The 15,508-nt window shown below is 39.1% G+C and overlaps 1 protein-coding gene across 1 annotated transcript; it reads left to right on the top strand.

Moving 5' to 3' along the window:
• Positions 1–111: 111 nt before the first annotated feature.
• LOC124631096 (protein phosphatase Slingshot) lies at positions 112–15,432 on the top strand. The gene is given in 9 exon segments (XM_047165267.1): positions 112–430; positions 768–829; positions 11,008–11,179; positions 11,466–11,629; positions 12,005–12,070; positions 12,171–12,365; positions 12,812–13,081; positions 13,166–15,137; positions 15,139–15,432. Coding segments are annotated over 9 exon segments (2,991 nt in total). The 5' UTR covers positions 112–376; the 3' UTR covers positions 15,175–15,432.
• Positions 15,433–15,508: the final 76 nt, after the last annotated feature.

Raw genomic sequence — 15,508 nt, 5'->3', positions numbered from 1 at the left:
GTCTGGAAGCCACCTTATACATTTTGGGTGAGGTCCAGTCATGAATAAAACTTAAAGTTCTGTGGTGCGCTGCACTAAGCTGGCTCATGAAATATTAATCTGTGGCACACACTCACTCACTCATCCATCCATCATCTTTTCTTTGAATGAGAATAGAATTTAATAAAATAAAAAATGGGCGAATTTGTGATAGATTGTACTTGTTGCAACCAACTATGAGTGTATTTAAAGAATCTAGTGATATATGCTTCTAAGTTTTACCTTACATAGATTGAATCATATAAGGATTAGTGTTATGATAAGTCAATAGGTATTCCTCTTTATGTTTGTGATTGTATTACATACCTTGATAATGATTTGTTAACGCTAATGTGGTATGGCACTTGTTACAATTCGACGTTCTCCGAGTGTGCAAACACCTAGGAAAACGGTAAGTACTGGTTTCAGTATATATTTTATGAGTGTTCTGTTGTGTCAGATGTGAGACAAATACTTCGCTACGTTCATTGCCTGAACTTTTCGGGGAGTATTGCGACAACTTATTGCCTACATTCATTTAACACTCGCACCAACCAATTTCATTGATAATAACTCTTTGTCTTGATAGTTCATTGTGATACCATAACAGTTGATGAACCTATCATGTTTCCAAAGCACTCAGTGTAGTGACAAATATGTGCAGCATAAGCTGCTGTTAGTATTAAACTTCTTGAAATATAGGATTTAGAATTTAGTGTACATAGTAAAATTATTATTGTTTGTTTAAGGATGAGACAGAAAAATCAAGTGATAATATTGAAGACGATGTTGGAAACCGTATCAGCAAGAGGTAGGTAATGTTATGTTATCATAATTTTCTTATATGACAACAATAACAATGTGCTCTTAACAATAATAATCATCAAACATTTGAGAAATAGAAAACCTAAACTTTGAATGGAAAATTGTTATATTGACTAACCTATTCCACACTACTAGTATCATGCTTTTTATAAACAAATGATTGTTGGGGACTCTTGCAATTAGGAGTATTTTTTCTATTGGTGAGCATTTGGGAAAAAAGATATTTTGCATATTACTGTATCAGAATGGTATTGTTTAAGCCACTCAATTATTCAGTTTCAAGTTGTCAAACATCATGAGTAACTATCAAAAATAAATGGAATATGCTCAAAATTCTTAAGCAGTACCCACAGTAATAAACAGTATTTTTTTTTGTGTTAGTAAGGATGGTAATCCATATAACATAACTCTTTACAGCTGGCAATGGCATAGATTCTTTACAGCTGGCTTGTATTAATGAGTAATTTTGTGTAAAATGTTTTTGTATTTGACAAAACTTTATAGAACTGATTGCTTAGAGTTTAGGTTTACAGCTTTTATAAATATTTATTTCAAATCATGCAATTTAACAATTTGATAAAATTATAGCTTCCATCCAGCTTATATAAATACTAATACACTATGCCCTCTGGTCCCTAATCATCATCTGCCCGGTGTCAATTATTGACCCTGTGAAATGACAGGAAGGTTGCTGAAACTTGTTTTTTTTAGATATCTCTGTCCCTGTTTCTGGAAAATTGCATGCACTAATTTTGTTATTAGTGACAAGTAATTTCATGTAAATTTCAAGATGCACAGCATAAGGCCCATTTCCATTATGAAAGTTTTCCTTTAAAGTAATAGTCATATTTTCTTAACCAAATATCTTTTTGATCGTATTTCTAAACATAAAAATGTAATATTTCACCGAAAATATAAGCATATTCCTTTTCTTAGATTGTTTTTTTGCACTCTCGTTATGCCAGCAGCTGGTGTTTGTTGCGGTTTTTGTATCGTCCTAGTATGAACAACGTCAAACATCTAACGTAGTATAATATTGAGTATCTAATGTCGTTTTCCGGATGTACTCAGGCCTTGTGTTAGTTAAGAATAACGTATTTTTAGGGTTCCGTAGCCAAAATGGCAAAAACGGAACCCTTATAGTTTCGTCATGTCCGTCTGTCCGTCTGTCCGTCTGTCCGTCTGTCACAGCCGATTTACTCGGAAACTATAAGTACTACAGTGATGAAAGAAGATGGATCAAAATTGCCCCACGTCCTATAACAATGTGACGTATCACAAAAAAAAGATAAAAATGTTTAAAAAAATATGGCATACTCTCTGATTTATTTTTTTTACACCTTCATACGAAAAAAATGTTTTAAACATTGTTCAGGCGCTGTTAAGAAAACATCGTTCATAGGACTATTTATGGACAATTTTATTAAATTATTTTGTTGTTCGATAGGGTATACCTCACAGGTGGTCCCATAATCATCAGGTCAGGATCTGATGATGGAAACCCTGAGAAATCCATGGCAACTTTTGAAAGTTGTAGGTATGCGCAGGATAAAAACTTGACTATAAGGTGTATGTCTTATAACAATATGCAACAGTGAAGGTTTGGAGCTGACCTGATGATGGAGACGAAAGAAGGTCGAGGGAACTCGACAACCGAATATGTAAACTACCTCGTGTTTGGGCTTATATTATTTGTATTGAATTGACCCTTGCAACAGTGAAGATTTGAAGCTGACTTGATGATGGAGACCAGAGAAGGACGAGGGAACTCGACAACTGAATATGTGAACTACCTCGTGTTTGGGCTTATATTATTCGTATTGATGAGAACTTTCCACTTATGCGGATAGTGACAACTGTGCTTGTCACTGAAAATAAAAAAAAAAACAATGAAGTCGGTGGGGAAATAAACTTACTTACAAATAAACTTAACTTAGGTACATCCATTAGACACCGACTGCTGAGGTAGTTTACATATTTTGTTGTCGAGTTCCCTCGACCTTCTCTGGTCTCTATCTTCGGGTCAGCTCCAAACCTTCACTGTTGCAAAAGTCTATTCAATACAAATAATATAAGCCCAAACACGAGGTAGTTTACATATTCAGTTGTCGAGTTCCCTCGACCTTCTTTCGTCTCCATCATCAGGTCAGCTCCAAACCTTCACTGTTGCATATTGTTATAAGACATACACCTTATAGTCAAGCTTTTATCCTGCGCATGCCTACAACTTTCAAAAGTCGCCATGGATTTCTTAGGGTTTCCATCATCAGATCCTGACCTGATGATTATGGGACCACCTGTGAGGTATACCCTATCGAACAAAAAATAATTTAATAAAATAGTCCATAAATAGTCCTATGAACGATGTTTTCTTAACAGCGCCTGAACAATTTTTAAAGCATTTTTTTCGTATGAAGGTGTAAAAAAAATAAATTAAAGAGTATGCCATATTTTTTTAAACATTTTTATCTTTTTTTTGAGATACGTCACATTGTTATAGGACGTAGGGCAATTTTGTATGGATTGTGATCCATCTTCTTTGATGGGAATATGTGTTGTATGAACCGCTACAAAAATATGACACTAAATAGTAAAAAAAAGAATTGGGGGTGGGGCCCCCCATACATGTAACTGAGGGATGAAATTTTTTTTTTCGATGTACATACCCGTGTGGGGTATCAATGGAAAGGTCTTTTAAAATGATATAAAGTTTTCTAAAAAACATTTTTCTTAAAGTGAACGGTTTTTGAGATATCAGCTCTCAAAGTCGTAAAATGTATGTCCCCCCCCCTCTATTTTTATAACTACGGGGTATAAAATTCTAAAAAAAATAGAGGTGATGCATGCTAATTAACTCTTTCAACGATTTTTGGTTTGATCAAAGTATCTCTTATAGTTTTTGAGATAGGTTGATTTAACTGTAATTTACGGAACCCTTCGTGCACGAGTCCGACTCGCACTTGGCCGGTTTTTTTTATATTAAAAATATCTATAATATAATATAAGTTGCGTATTTTTTTTGTCTGCCGAATTGTGAATTCATTCTAGATCGTTTCTGTTTATCGGAGGTTCGTAAAGGTTAGGCATAGGGAGAGAGAAGGGATCCGAGTTGCGATTTTCGAGTACTAGAACTCACCTTTACATAATTAAATATCAAGGACAATAATCTGAAAGCAGATCTGAGTTTGACCTTATTAAAACTGTTGTATATTTGTAACTAAATGTGATTAGTTCTCTGTTGGTTCCTATATTAATGTTGTGGTTGTAACTCGTATTGTGGTTTGCAAAGGGGTAGTATTTAAACGCAAATCAAAAAATATCCTTTTTCTATGCAGTAAAATTCCGAATTCCCATCAAAATTACTGATTGCACAGCAAAATATTTAACTCAAAATATCACTAAACACACTACAATTTATTTTCGCAGCGTACAGCGATTTTTCCTAAAGCAAAAGCTTTTTCATCAATGCACAGCTAACAATCTTAATGCACATTATACATGTTAACTTTTTTCCTTTTAAATATAGCTTCTATTTTTATATTATTTACAGCAGTTTTTCTGAATAAAACAGCATTTTATTAGTCACAGTCATCTTATTATTTATTAATTACCACATAATGAGATCAGCAAAAAAATATAGAATTAAATGCAAAATTGTAATTTATTAAAATCTTAATAAGAGTCCACGCTTCCTTTTTTGCCCAATAGGCTCATTTTTAGCTTCTGCAGTTGGCGCCACGTACTTGAGTCGGATCGCAAGTCCGATGATATGCTTGCACATTCTTAAAAAAAATGGGGCGGGTACATTTTTAGTCATTGTCAGTACTTCCTTTTGGCATACATTTCATATAAGTATATAGTCATTAAAAGGCAGAACTATCATATTTCAGAATGTTTATAGTCAGAATCATATTTTGGCATATTTTTGGAATTTTTATTTTCCTGTAAGAAGCATGCAAACAAGCCTGAAGCATGCAAGCAGGCATGCAGCATGTAAGCAGGCAATGCAACATGGAAGTAAGCATGCAACAAGCATGGCTTCTGTCACGGCTCCGGCGCTTCGTGGCTCCGGCGGTCCCATGCGAGCTTATCGTCGCAGATGGTTTTCACGCTCACCACCGCAGCTTCGGCTTACTGGCCGGCATAGCCGGCCCGCCTCAACCACGTCGGCGAGCGTTAAAACTACCTGCGCCTCAGCTCGCAGGCCGCCTCGCCCCTCCGCGCCTACGCGGTTTTGAATTGCACTCTAGGGGTAGGGCAAATAAGACTACGTGGAGTCGGTTTTGCAGCGATTCGTTTTCGTTGCTAGCTTCAATTTTTAAAACAATGTTTTTTAATTGAAGGTTATAAATGGCAATGTGCTAAATAAATTGAATCTAAATAAAATTCTACCATCTTCATAGTACGCTGCATGAGATTTCAGTTAATTTGTTCTGCTTTTAGAAATAATGCAATGTGACAGGATTTGTTTGTTATAATAATCATTAAAGGACAATGCTCATGAAGTATGAGAATAAAACCCAGGCCCGGCGCAAAAGAAATCTAACTCAAAATATAGGTAAAAATAAGTTATTAAATATTACATAGGGGGCATCATCGAAATCAGTGGCTATATGTGTGAAATTGCTATTCGAATATTAACATATGCGCCACATTGCTACTCGAGATTTTAGAGGTAACATAATGTATTAGTAAAAGAAACAGTAAATAGATACAGTTGTGGTTTAAAAGTGTACATAATGACATGTTTATCGCAACTTCTCCACTATTCTACCTACTTTTACAAGATAATAAGATGATAGAACTAAAACACGTTATGAATGTACTTTTCATTTTAATAATTAGATACGCTTAAAAGTCATCGATTCTCTATTCCTAACACGACATGATCCAAAAATGTTGCGGGATGCGCGAACTGTTCCACATGCTTAGCCTACCCTAAGTTGGGACAAGCTTGAGTCGCATCCCAAAGTCCCGAGCTGTACATCGGTGTTGATTTATCTTTTTGGAGAAGCTTATTACATGCCATATTATTTGTTTGTTGTTTCAGATAGCACTTTAATTAAACTATAAGTCCCAGCTGCTCATGTTACCCCTGTAAAATCAAATAACAATTTCACACATATAGCCATTAATTTCGATGATGCCTACTATGCAGTATATTATTACTTATTATTACCTATAATTTGAGTTACTTTTCTTTTGCGCCGGGCTTGGGTTTTTTTTGAGCATTGTCCTTTGCCAAGCATGGCTTCTTGAAAATTAAGACTAATATGATGAACAGGTTTTGTTGTACTTACTGGTTAATATGCGACTGGGATAGTTATTTTGCTATGAAATATGGAAAATTTGCTGTGCAGTCAGTATTTAATGCTTGTATGTAGTATTTTTGTACAAGAATAAATTTAACTGTATTGCATTATAAGGAAAAAAGTAATGTCATATTGATGTATAATTTCGAATTATCTGCAGTTTGAGTTTTGTTAAACATTTAGTTTATTTGTAGTGGAGTAAGTTATTTGATGTAAAAAAGAATATAAATGATGAGTATTTATTGATAGGCGATTATTTATTTGCTATGCAATTTATAATATCCCTTTGCAAAGTCACTAGCTTTGCCCGCGGCTTCGCTTGCGTAAAATTCGGGGACTCTGTTCACCTTCTCTGCTTTAAAACACAGAGGAGAGCTCGGAACAGAATATTATTTGAATAGGCTTTATTGTAGACGATATACCCTATTTTAGGTGCTGGGGAAAGATTGAAAAAAATATAGCTTTCTATCTTAATTAATAAATCTTAATTACTTTTAATATTAGTATGGATACGATAGATACGAAATACTTCAAGTAAAAGAATAATAAGCTAGAAGCTTATACTGTATGGTCATTTTAGCTTCAAAAATGGGCTGAAATAAATAATTATTATTCGTTACTGTATGCAACCCTATGGCGCGCGTATATCGTTTAAAGCGCTGCGTGTTCCTTGGGCGATCGCGTCGTGTTCCTGATCTGCGTCGTTTCTATATTTAAGCTGTAGTTGTGCTCAGTTCAGAAGGAAGCTATGAGTGTTGTGACGTCGTTTGTCGAGTGGGCTCGCTGCTGCGTCGCGCACGCACTTTATTGTCGTACGGGATGAGTTGTTTAGTGCACCGCGTACTGGGATCCAGGCCATGGTTGGCTAAACTAAATAAAAAAAATTGTATACAAAAGACTATTGAAATGTAGTAAAAATACTAGTGATCATTTGAGTGGTATAAAATTGTGCTTCGAATGTTTGTTTCAATATTTGGATTTCATTATGGTTGCATGCAGGTAACTAGCAAATAACTATCAAATCATACTTTACATGTAAGTGCTGTAAAAATGATCATCTCCTTCGAAAAAATATCCTTAGCAGAAATTAAATCGTGCACGGGGTATCCACAAGTGGACAATGCTCTGCCTAATGATAATGAAGTGCTATTACTGTGCTTAATTTACCTAATTGTAAAATATTAATCACCTTTATCCGTAAACAGGAAAACATCAGTGCACCGTTTATAGTACAACAGTTACAAAGCTGTTTGGACCACGCTATTCTCTGAACGAGGAACAAAATAATAAGCTTTGCTTAATATTATGAGCTAGTTTTTTTTTTATCATTTCACGTTCTAGGTAGGCAGAAGCCATGTCATCTTTCATGGCTAAGTTACCACAACAAGGCTTACATAGGTACATTATTTTCAGATGAATAAGATTATGTTTGGATAATAGCCCCCCAAAAGTGTATAACCGATGAGACTAAAAACTTGTATCGTAATCTTATAATTAGTTTTTTAACATTGGTTATGTGCCTGCCTGCTGGTTGGCGCCACTGGCAAGCTTTTATGTTGTTACTGAGCGCGAATTGTTGTGAATCAACAAAGAACATCAGAGCTGACAACATTATTGATACCACCCCTTTTTATACAACCATCGAGCCAGCTGGGCGGTTGGTCGAAATATAAACTACCTACCTAATGTAAAAATTGGTATGCCTAATAAGAATATATCCACTTTGATATGTATGATCGCTGGGTCTTGATATTCATATCTATGACTTGAGGTAAATCCGCCAACCAAACCTGCTGAATCTTCATAACTTCTCTTCCTAGTTAATCCGATAAAATACAACAAACATCGGTCTACGTTTCTACTAACTAACGTAAGGTACTACGGAACCTGCAAGTAAAAAAGCACATAAACAAAGACAAATGTTGAATGTATCTGTTTTATCTGTCTCAGTAAATTGGTACAATACACACATATCTGTTCGCTAAGATTCGATATCTTTGGGGAGTGAACATAAAAAAAGTGATCAACATTTTAATAAAGAATAGCATTGCATTTCAAAATAATCTATTTATTACATTTTTAGTCCACCTTAAAGACCTAATCAGCAGATAAAACTATGTAGTGTGATTGTAGACATGTAGGTAATATGTATTACATTCACGTGGTTTTATTGCACATTGTATAGCTGCATAGTGTATTCTATTTAGTCTTCTTTGACATGTGAGTTTACTTAGGTAAGTTGTATTTACAACATTTTATGGAAGAGATGGATCATCAACATAAACGCATTAAAAAAAGAATCAGAGAAAAAGAACCTACAGACTTCAAAATGTGTCGAGGGATTATACTTAGGGCTTTATCGAGTCTGTAGAGATTAATTTAGTACCGATAGCCAAACCTTTACTTTCTTTCGGCAGAAGGTGATAACTATGCCTATGTGAACAAGTGACTAAAATCATTACACTCCGTACTTGGTAAAACACAAACTAAGTCATAAGAAGCGCAGTGTTTACGTGTCAAGCTCCATAGTTGTGTTCATGAAGTTCCCAACAAAAGACGCGGCTAGAGCTCGTCGTGCTCCGAATTAGGTGTGGTTGTCGGAGCGCACTGGGCGGCCGCAGCGTTCACGCTCATGTCTACGTATAGTATGGGCGGGCAACGCAACGTTTTGGCAACAGTCCGACATAGCTATTTTTATTGAACCTTGAGAGAAACCGCCCTTGCCGCACAAATGTAAGATGACAACATTCAATTTTGTTACTTATCCATCGTTATTTTCACCCCATTATTGGATTTACAAAATCCACCCCCTCGGTTCCATATTAGCATAGAAATATAGACGTTTCCCTAGCACTATTTTCGGATGACCTCAACATAACATTTTACGCTTGGTGAAACGTTTACCTTTTTCTGAAAGGCACTCGACCCATAAGAAGGTAAATGTCAATGTTGTAATTGCTTACGTTAGACTGCCCAATTGGTGTTGTAGCCGCAAAGCGTGAAAGCTGTGCACAGTCTCGGGTTCAATTCCCTGATCGGGTTGAATCTCTTAGTAAGTAAAATTGTGGATAAATGATAAGACTATTCGATTCGCCTTAATATCCTTATGTAGAATGTCAGAAGTTAACGGTAACACATGTAATTAATTAGTTTTGGTTTGTTTATTACATGTTAATTAACTTATCCTCATTCGCAATTTAAACATCGTGTAATAAATAAATACATTGTGCCGTGTCGGGATGTCATGTCAAACCAGAAGCGCAACAATTCCTCAAAAAGCGAAGCATTGTGTTATTAGAAACTAACTGATTCCCGCGGTTTCACCTTCGGCCCTTCCCGGGCGTCCCTACCTGCTTAGAGACTACATCCACCAGCTTTTATTACTTGTGGTTCAAGTAGTTCCTAATTACGGTATACCTAAATATTTAGATTAAAAACTATACCTAATGTTTGTATGTACTTATTAGGAAACACTCTTATTTTTTTCGTTTAAAGGAGATTGGGCAAGAATGTATAAAGTTTGGTTCAAATGTCCACCACGAACGAGATCTATATAATTAAATAATCCACTTAATTTAGAGTAACTTTTACTATGAAAGTAAATAAAAACAATGCCATAAAAAAGTTATAGCCAAAAATGTATTCTTAATTTTCAGTAGTTTTTGTATGTTATCATTATTATTTTTTATTTTATTCCACTTCCATTTCCGCACTTTATCTAAAACTAAGACGAGTAAGACACATTTGTATATAAACAGCCCATATTTTTTTGCCCGATGGATGTACGAATCACGAACCAATTGAGGTGCCAGAAGTGCTTGAATATACTCAGCGGTTACTATCTAAGAAAGTTCGATGTAACTGGTGGTGTCTTCTCTCTATTAATGAACAATTCTATTTTGTCAGAAGTTACAGAATATATAGATATAGATAGTAAGAAAATCGAACATCACGAAAAATAATTGAAAAAATATATAAAATGTTTTATTTGATTTAGCTACTTATAACTTTTTTCTGGCATTATTTTTTTTTACTTTCATAACAAAAAATGTTCTATATTTAACGGTCTAGCCATATAGGTCTCGTTCGTGGTGGACATTTGGACCGGAATCGCCCATTGTCCTTTACTACACATATTTATACATGTAAATTAACTAATGAATAGATTTGCCAAAATGCGTACTATGAATCAACATGATCATTACGTATATATTCCTATTTATATTACTTTTCGACATTATTTTTGCGTTGATCGTAATTATTTACGTTACGAGATAAGGCTAACTGTTGTGTTAAATGAACAATGAGTAATAAGTAGTGATAGCTCAGGCGTCGAGGCAAGCTCGCCAGACGGCCAGCGTATAGATGGTAGCGCCTGAGACGCGCGGAGCTGCCTGCGCCCGCGCCGGTGAAAGGGAGGTTAAATGCGCGGCCCGCAAAACGAATTGCAACAACTTTACTAAAAATGGCGTCATTGATACATTTCACGGTTGCATTATGTATAAAAAGTAATTATCATCAAGGTACACGGTTTTATTACACGGGAAACTAACGTTTCAATTAATTGAAAACTATGCTAAGTATGCTGATTCATTATCAGTTTAAATTATGTGCTTGGCTTTGCTTGGTAAATCGTCCAAGGACTTGGTTGAAAATTAATAAGATTGACCATTAATGAAGTTTATTACATGTTTATATTCATTTTCCTAAAACACAAGTTAGTTTGGACCACTAAACAAACTTCAATATTAAGTAACTGATCCTTTACTTCTTACGACAGTGGATATCACTGTGCCCATTATGTTGGACGTATGTCAATTTATTGTTACAAGTGTTACTGATGCTGTTTCAGTCTCAATGAGTGCTACTTCGCAAATAAGGGTGCAGCAGTGGTGCTGGGCAGTGCAGAGCGCGGCTGTACGAACCCGTGGCGATCGCCGGCGCGTGCCTTTCCCCAGCCCGACATACAACATCACCTGCAGTCCATGTTCTACTTGCTGCGTCCCGAGGAAACGCTCAAAATGGTACTATATTTTATTTACAGATGATTTGATAAGCTGTCTGTGCCCGTAAGCTCATGTTCAGTCTAGGATCACCAAGTATGTGTAGGTATAGTATAATACATACTGATATTCACTAGATTATACTTTTTATATGAAGTGTACAAAATACTGCTCAATATTACTCTATAAATACTGTGTAATATTCTTCTCAAAGCTAAATATACTTATTTCTAAAAAAAAAACCTTACATCAGGGCGTGCAGTGATGGAATTACCAGTACGATATTGATTTTTGTGTTTGTTGCAAGGCGGTGAAATTGGAGAGCGCTCATGCAGGCCGCACCAGGTACCTGGTAGTGGTGTGTCGCAGCAACGAGGCGGCGTTGCTCGGCATCGACTGCAATGAGCGCACTTCTGTTGGACTCGTCCTGCGGGTTCTCGCTGACACCTCGATCAAGTTGGATGGCGATGGGTAAGTTGCTCCTTTAATATCGCTGAAAATATTCTGCTGAGGAACGTTGTTCCAGCCACATCGCCTACCCTTACCATAAATAACAGTAGTTTGATATCTATCTATTCTAAAAATATTTTTTCCAATTTCTTCCGGAACTATTACTGTAATGAGATACAATACACAATGTCGTGGACGACCAACAAACTGCATATTCATCTTTCTAAAATAAATATAATTATCTTGCGAAATGTGTCAACAATCATAGCGTAGTTTCGACGTTTGTGAGTACCATAATGTAATTTCTTAAACGGATCGATGACACAAAGCAGAGCTCCTCGCTGGATACTTTCACTTACCCCAGAACAATAACTAATTAGGATTCATTGTCCACAGAGGATTCAGTGTATGTGTGTGTAACCAACAACACATATTCAAGCCTGTCTCCGTGCAGGCCATGTGGTGAGTACGGCCTGAGTTACACTTGCTTTTCAGTATCGCACGATTCATAGCATGATGGTGTTTTTTGAACCATTATCGACATTCCATAAAATGTTTGCAGGTCGGCATTACAAACCCTGCACCGAGCGAGTGCTCAAGCGCGGGAGATGAACCACTTCGCGGGCGGCACGTCGCACTCGTGGTGCTCCTACTACGAGAGCCACGTGGACTCGGACCGCTCTTGTCTCAACGAGTGGCATGCCATGGACTGCATCGAGTCCCGCCGCCCGCCCTCGCCCGATTCACTGAGACTCAAGTGATTATCATACTTAACACTTACCCGCCTCAGCTTTATTAATCTCATCTTGCATAGGCCATGTTTAAATGAGGTTTTAATAAACTGAAACCACTACCCAAATAAGTTTTGAGAGTGCGTAACATAATAATAATCATGCGTGTTTTGCCTAGACCTAGTTTCTTGGCCTAGAAAAGGATCGAACGCACGCCAATGCGTTAATTAAAACTCGCTACTAGCATGCAAAGATAAACCGTTATTAGCCTACTAAATAGGTATCTTCCTATTTAATTTTATTTAGAACTTCAAGTTTTATAAACGTGAGTAGTAGAAAAGAAGTAACCATACTATTGATCACCAAAACCCAAGTCGAATTAAATATATAATAATAAAAAAAAGTATTAACTTGTTAAACATGTTCTTTATATTCTCAAAGTTACACTTATAGGAGATGAATATTGTTGCAGGCCTCGAGAGAGGGACGAGACTGAACGCGTTATTCGCTGCACGCTGAAGGAGATCATGATGAGCGTGGATCTGGACGAGGTGACCAGCAAGTTCATCCGCGGCCGCCTCGAGGAAGAGCTCGACATGGACCTGGCCGAGTACAAGTCCTTCATCGACCAAGAAATGCTCACTATACTCGGCCAGATGGACGCACCCACTGAGATTTTCGACCATGTTTATCTCGGCTCCGAATGGAATGCTAGCAATCTTGAAGAATTGCAACGCAATGGGTATGCTCTTAATGATCATGTGTATTCAATTTTGTCAAGTTACAAAAATGGAATAAAGGAGAGTAATCGTTTTCTTGTTTTCAGGGTCAGGCACATATTGAACGTGACGAGAGAGATCGACAATTTCTTTCCTGGTATGTTTGACTACCTTAACATTAGAGTTTATGACGACGAGAAGACTGACTTGTTAAAGCACTGGGATAACACATACAAATATATAAATAAAGCAAGAAACGCAGGGTCGAAAGTTCTCGTTCATTGCAAAATGGGTATTAGTAGATCGGCTTCAGTGGTGATCGCGTATGCCATGAAAGCATTCAACTGGAATTTTGAGAAAGCACTTAAACACGTTAAAGCAAAACGGAGTTGTATTAAACCGAATACGAATTTCTTGAATCAACTCGAAACATACCAAGGTATACTGGATGCAATGAAAAACAAGGAAAAGTTACAACGATCTAAATCAGAAACTAACCTGAAATCACCAAAAAATACATCAAAAACTGAAAATAAAGTAATGGAGCCGACGCCACTGGTGCTGGCGCTGACAGGCTCGTACCCGGGGCGGCCGCGCTCGTGGTCGCCCGACTCGCGCCTGGCGGGCGAGCTGCTGCCGCCGCCCACCTCCGTGTCGCTGGAGAACCTGCCCTTCGAGACGCGCCACATGCTCATGCCCTGCGCCAACGGCTCCTACAGCGTCTCGCCCAACCAGATCATGCGCCTCAAGGAGGAGGGCGCCCCCTCCGTCAAGCACATCGTCAACGAGATCGAGAATGCCGCCTCCACCGATCGGAAAGATTTTACTAAAAGGAATCAAAGGTTAAACTTTGGAAATCAGAACGAATCCCAAAATAGCAAAGCATTGGAGGCGCCGGCTAGTTCGGTCAATCAAGCCTCTCCATCAAGAAATCTAAGTCACAAATGTCCCCAGTCAAATTTTGAAATCGATAAAATACATACCTGGGACCCGGGGGAGCCCTCGTGGCCGAAAAACGACGAGAACAGGACTGTTAGTAATAGTGATAATATAGTGAAAAGTGACAGTGGAATAATAGACGTAAAGACCAATAAAGTGACAACTAGTGACACTCTCGCTAATTCCGTAGAACGTTCGAATTTAGATAGCGACGAAAGAAGAGCAGTGGACGACGACGCGCCGCCGCCGAGCAGACAGAGCTCGTGGAGCTCATTCGACAGCGCGGTCGTGCTCGACCTGTCGCGGCATTCCTCCTGGGGCTCCTACGACACCAGGACACCCAAGACGCAACCGACGCCGCGGGACGAGCCCAAGCGGGCCAAGGATCGCAACGATGAGCGTCTCCGCAAGGAAGATGCTGACAAAACCGTCGAGCCAGGCCTCGCACCGCAGAAACCGACGTCCGACCTCGGCATCATCAGCGAACACACCGAGACGCGCGCGGGGGGCCGCAGGGCCGATAACGAGCGGAAATTTAACGAAACGTGTGCCATACTGGAGCTAGCGGACGCAGCCGCCCGCATGGAGCGCGCGCGGGACCGCGGCGCCTCCACGTGGAGCGGCCGCCTGTCCGCCTCCGCGCCCGACACGTGGCTGCGGGCCGGCCTGCGCCGCCGCCGCGCCGCCTGCGCCTCGCACGGCGACCTGCCGCGCGCCGCGCCCGCCGCCACGCCCTCCGCCGCCGGCCTCGTCAGCAACCTCAAGAAGGAGTTTGAAGCTCGCTCCGAGTCCGACTCGGTCCGGCGCGCGGATTCGCGCCGCTCGGCGCCGAGCGAGGGTCGCGAGCGGCCGCCGGCCTCGCCGCCGTCGGGCGAGGACCTGTCCGTGAAGGTGCTGGTGGACCGGTACGACCGGCCAGGGCGCGCGCGCTGCGAGTCGTCGTGCGAGCCGCGCCGCGGCCGCGACTCGCTGAGCAAGAAGTCCCGGCTGGCGGCGGAGGGCGAGGCTCGCGCACGCAACTCGTTCTGCGGCGCGGTGCGCGGGGCGGGGGAGCGGCCGCCGCCCGCGCCCACGGTTGTGTCTCTGGCTCCCCTTGACTACAGCGAAGTCGTATCAACTGTGATGTCGAAAGCTCAAACTAAAAAACAATTGCAACATGGGAAGACCCATCCGTTGACGAGGCTCAACTTGAATCGGTCGAATAATAGATGTTCAAATCCTGTATATAATACTATGTAGAAGTATTTATGTTTTTTATTTATTATGAATTCTTGCCAAACTCAATATTTTATCTTTCTAGAGTTTTATATACTATATTTACAAAATGAAATCACAGTGTATTTGTCTATCACCTAAAATTGTATAAACGGCTGTTTGTGAGTAGAGAAATGTTAAAAGGGAGAATAAATTCAATACAACTGATGTACAACTTTTACGTAAGCGTTTCATATACAAGACCTTACCCGACTGATAGTCGAAACCAAAGTCTAACTGTAGATAAGTACACAATA

Source organism: Helicoverpa zea, chromosome 6 (genome assembly GCF_022581195.2).
Source record: "Helicoverpa zea isolate HzStark_Cry1AcR chromosome 6, ilHelZeax1.1, whole genome shotgun sequence".
Classification (NCBI taxonomy): Eukaryota; Metazoa; Arthropoda; class Insecta; order Lepidoptera; family Noctuidae; genus Helicoverpa; species Helicoverpa zea.
This window is presented reverse-complemented; position numbering and strand designations above follow the sequence as displayed.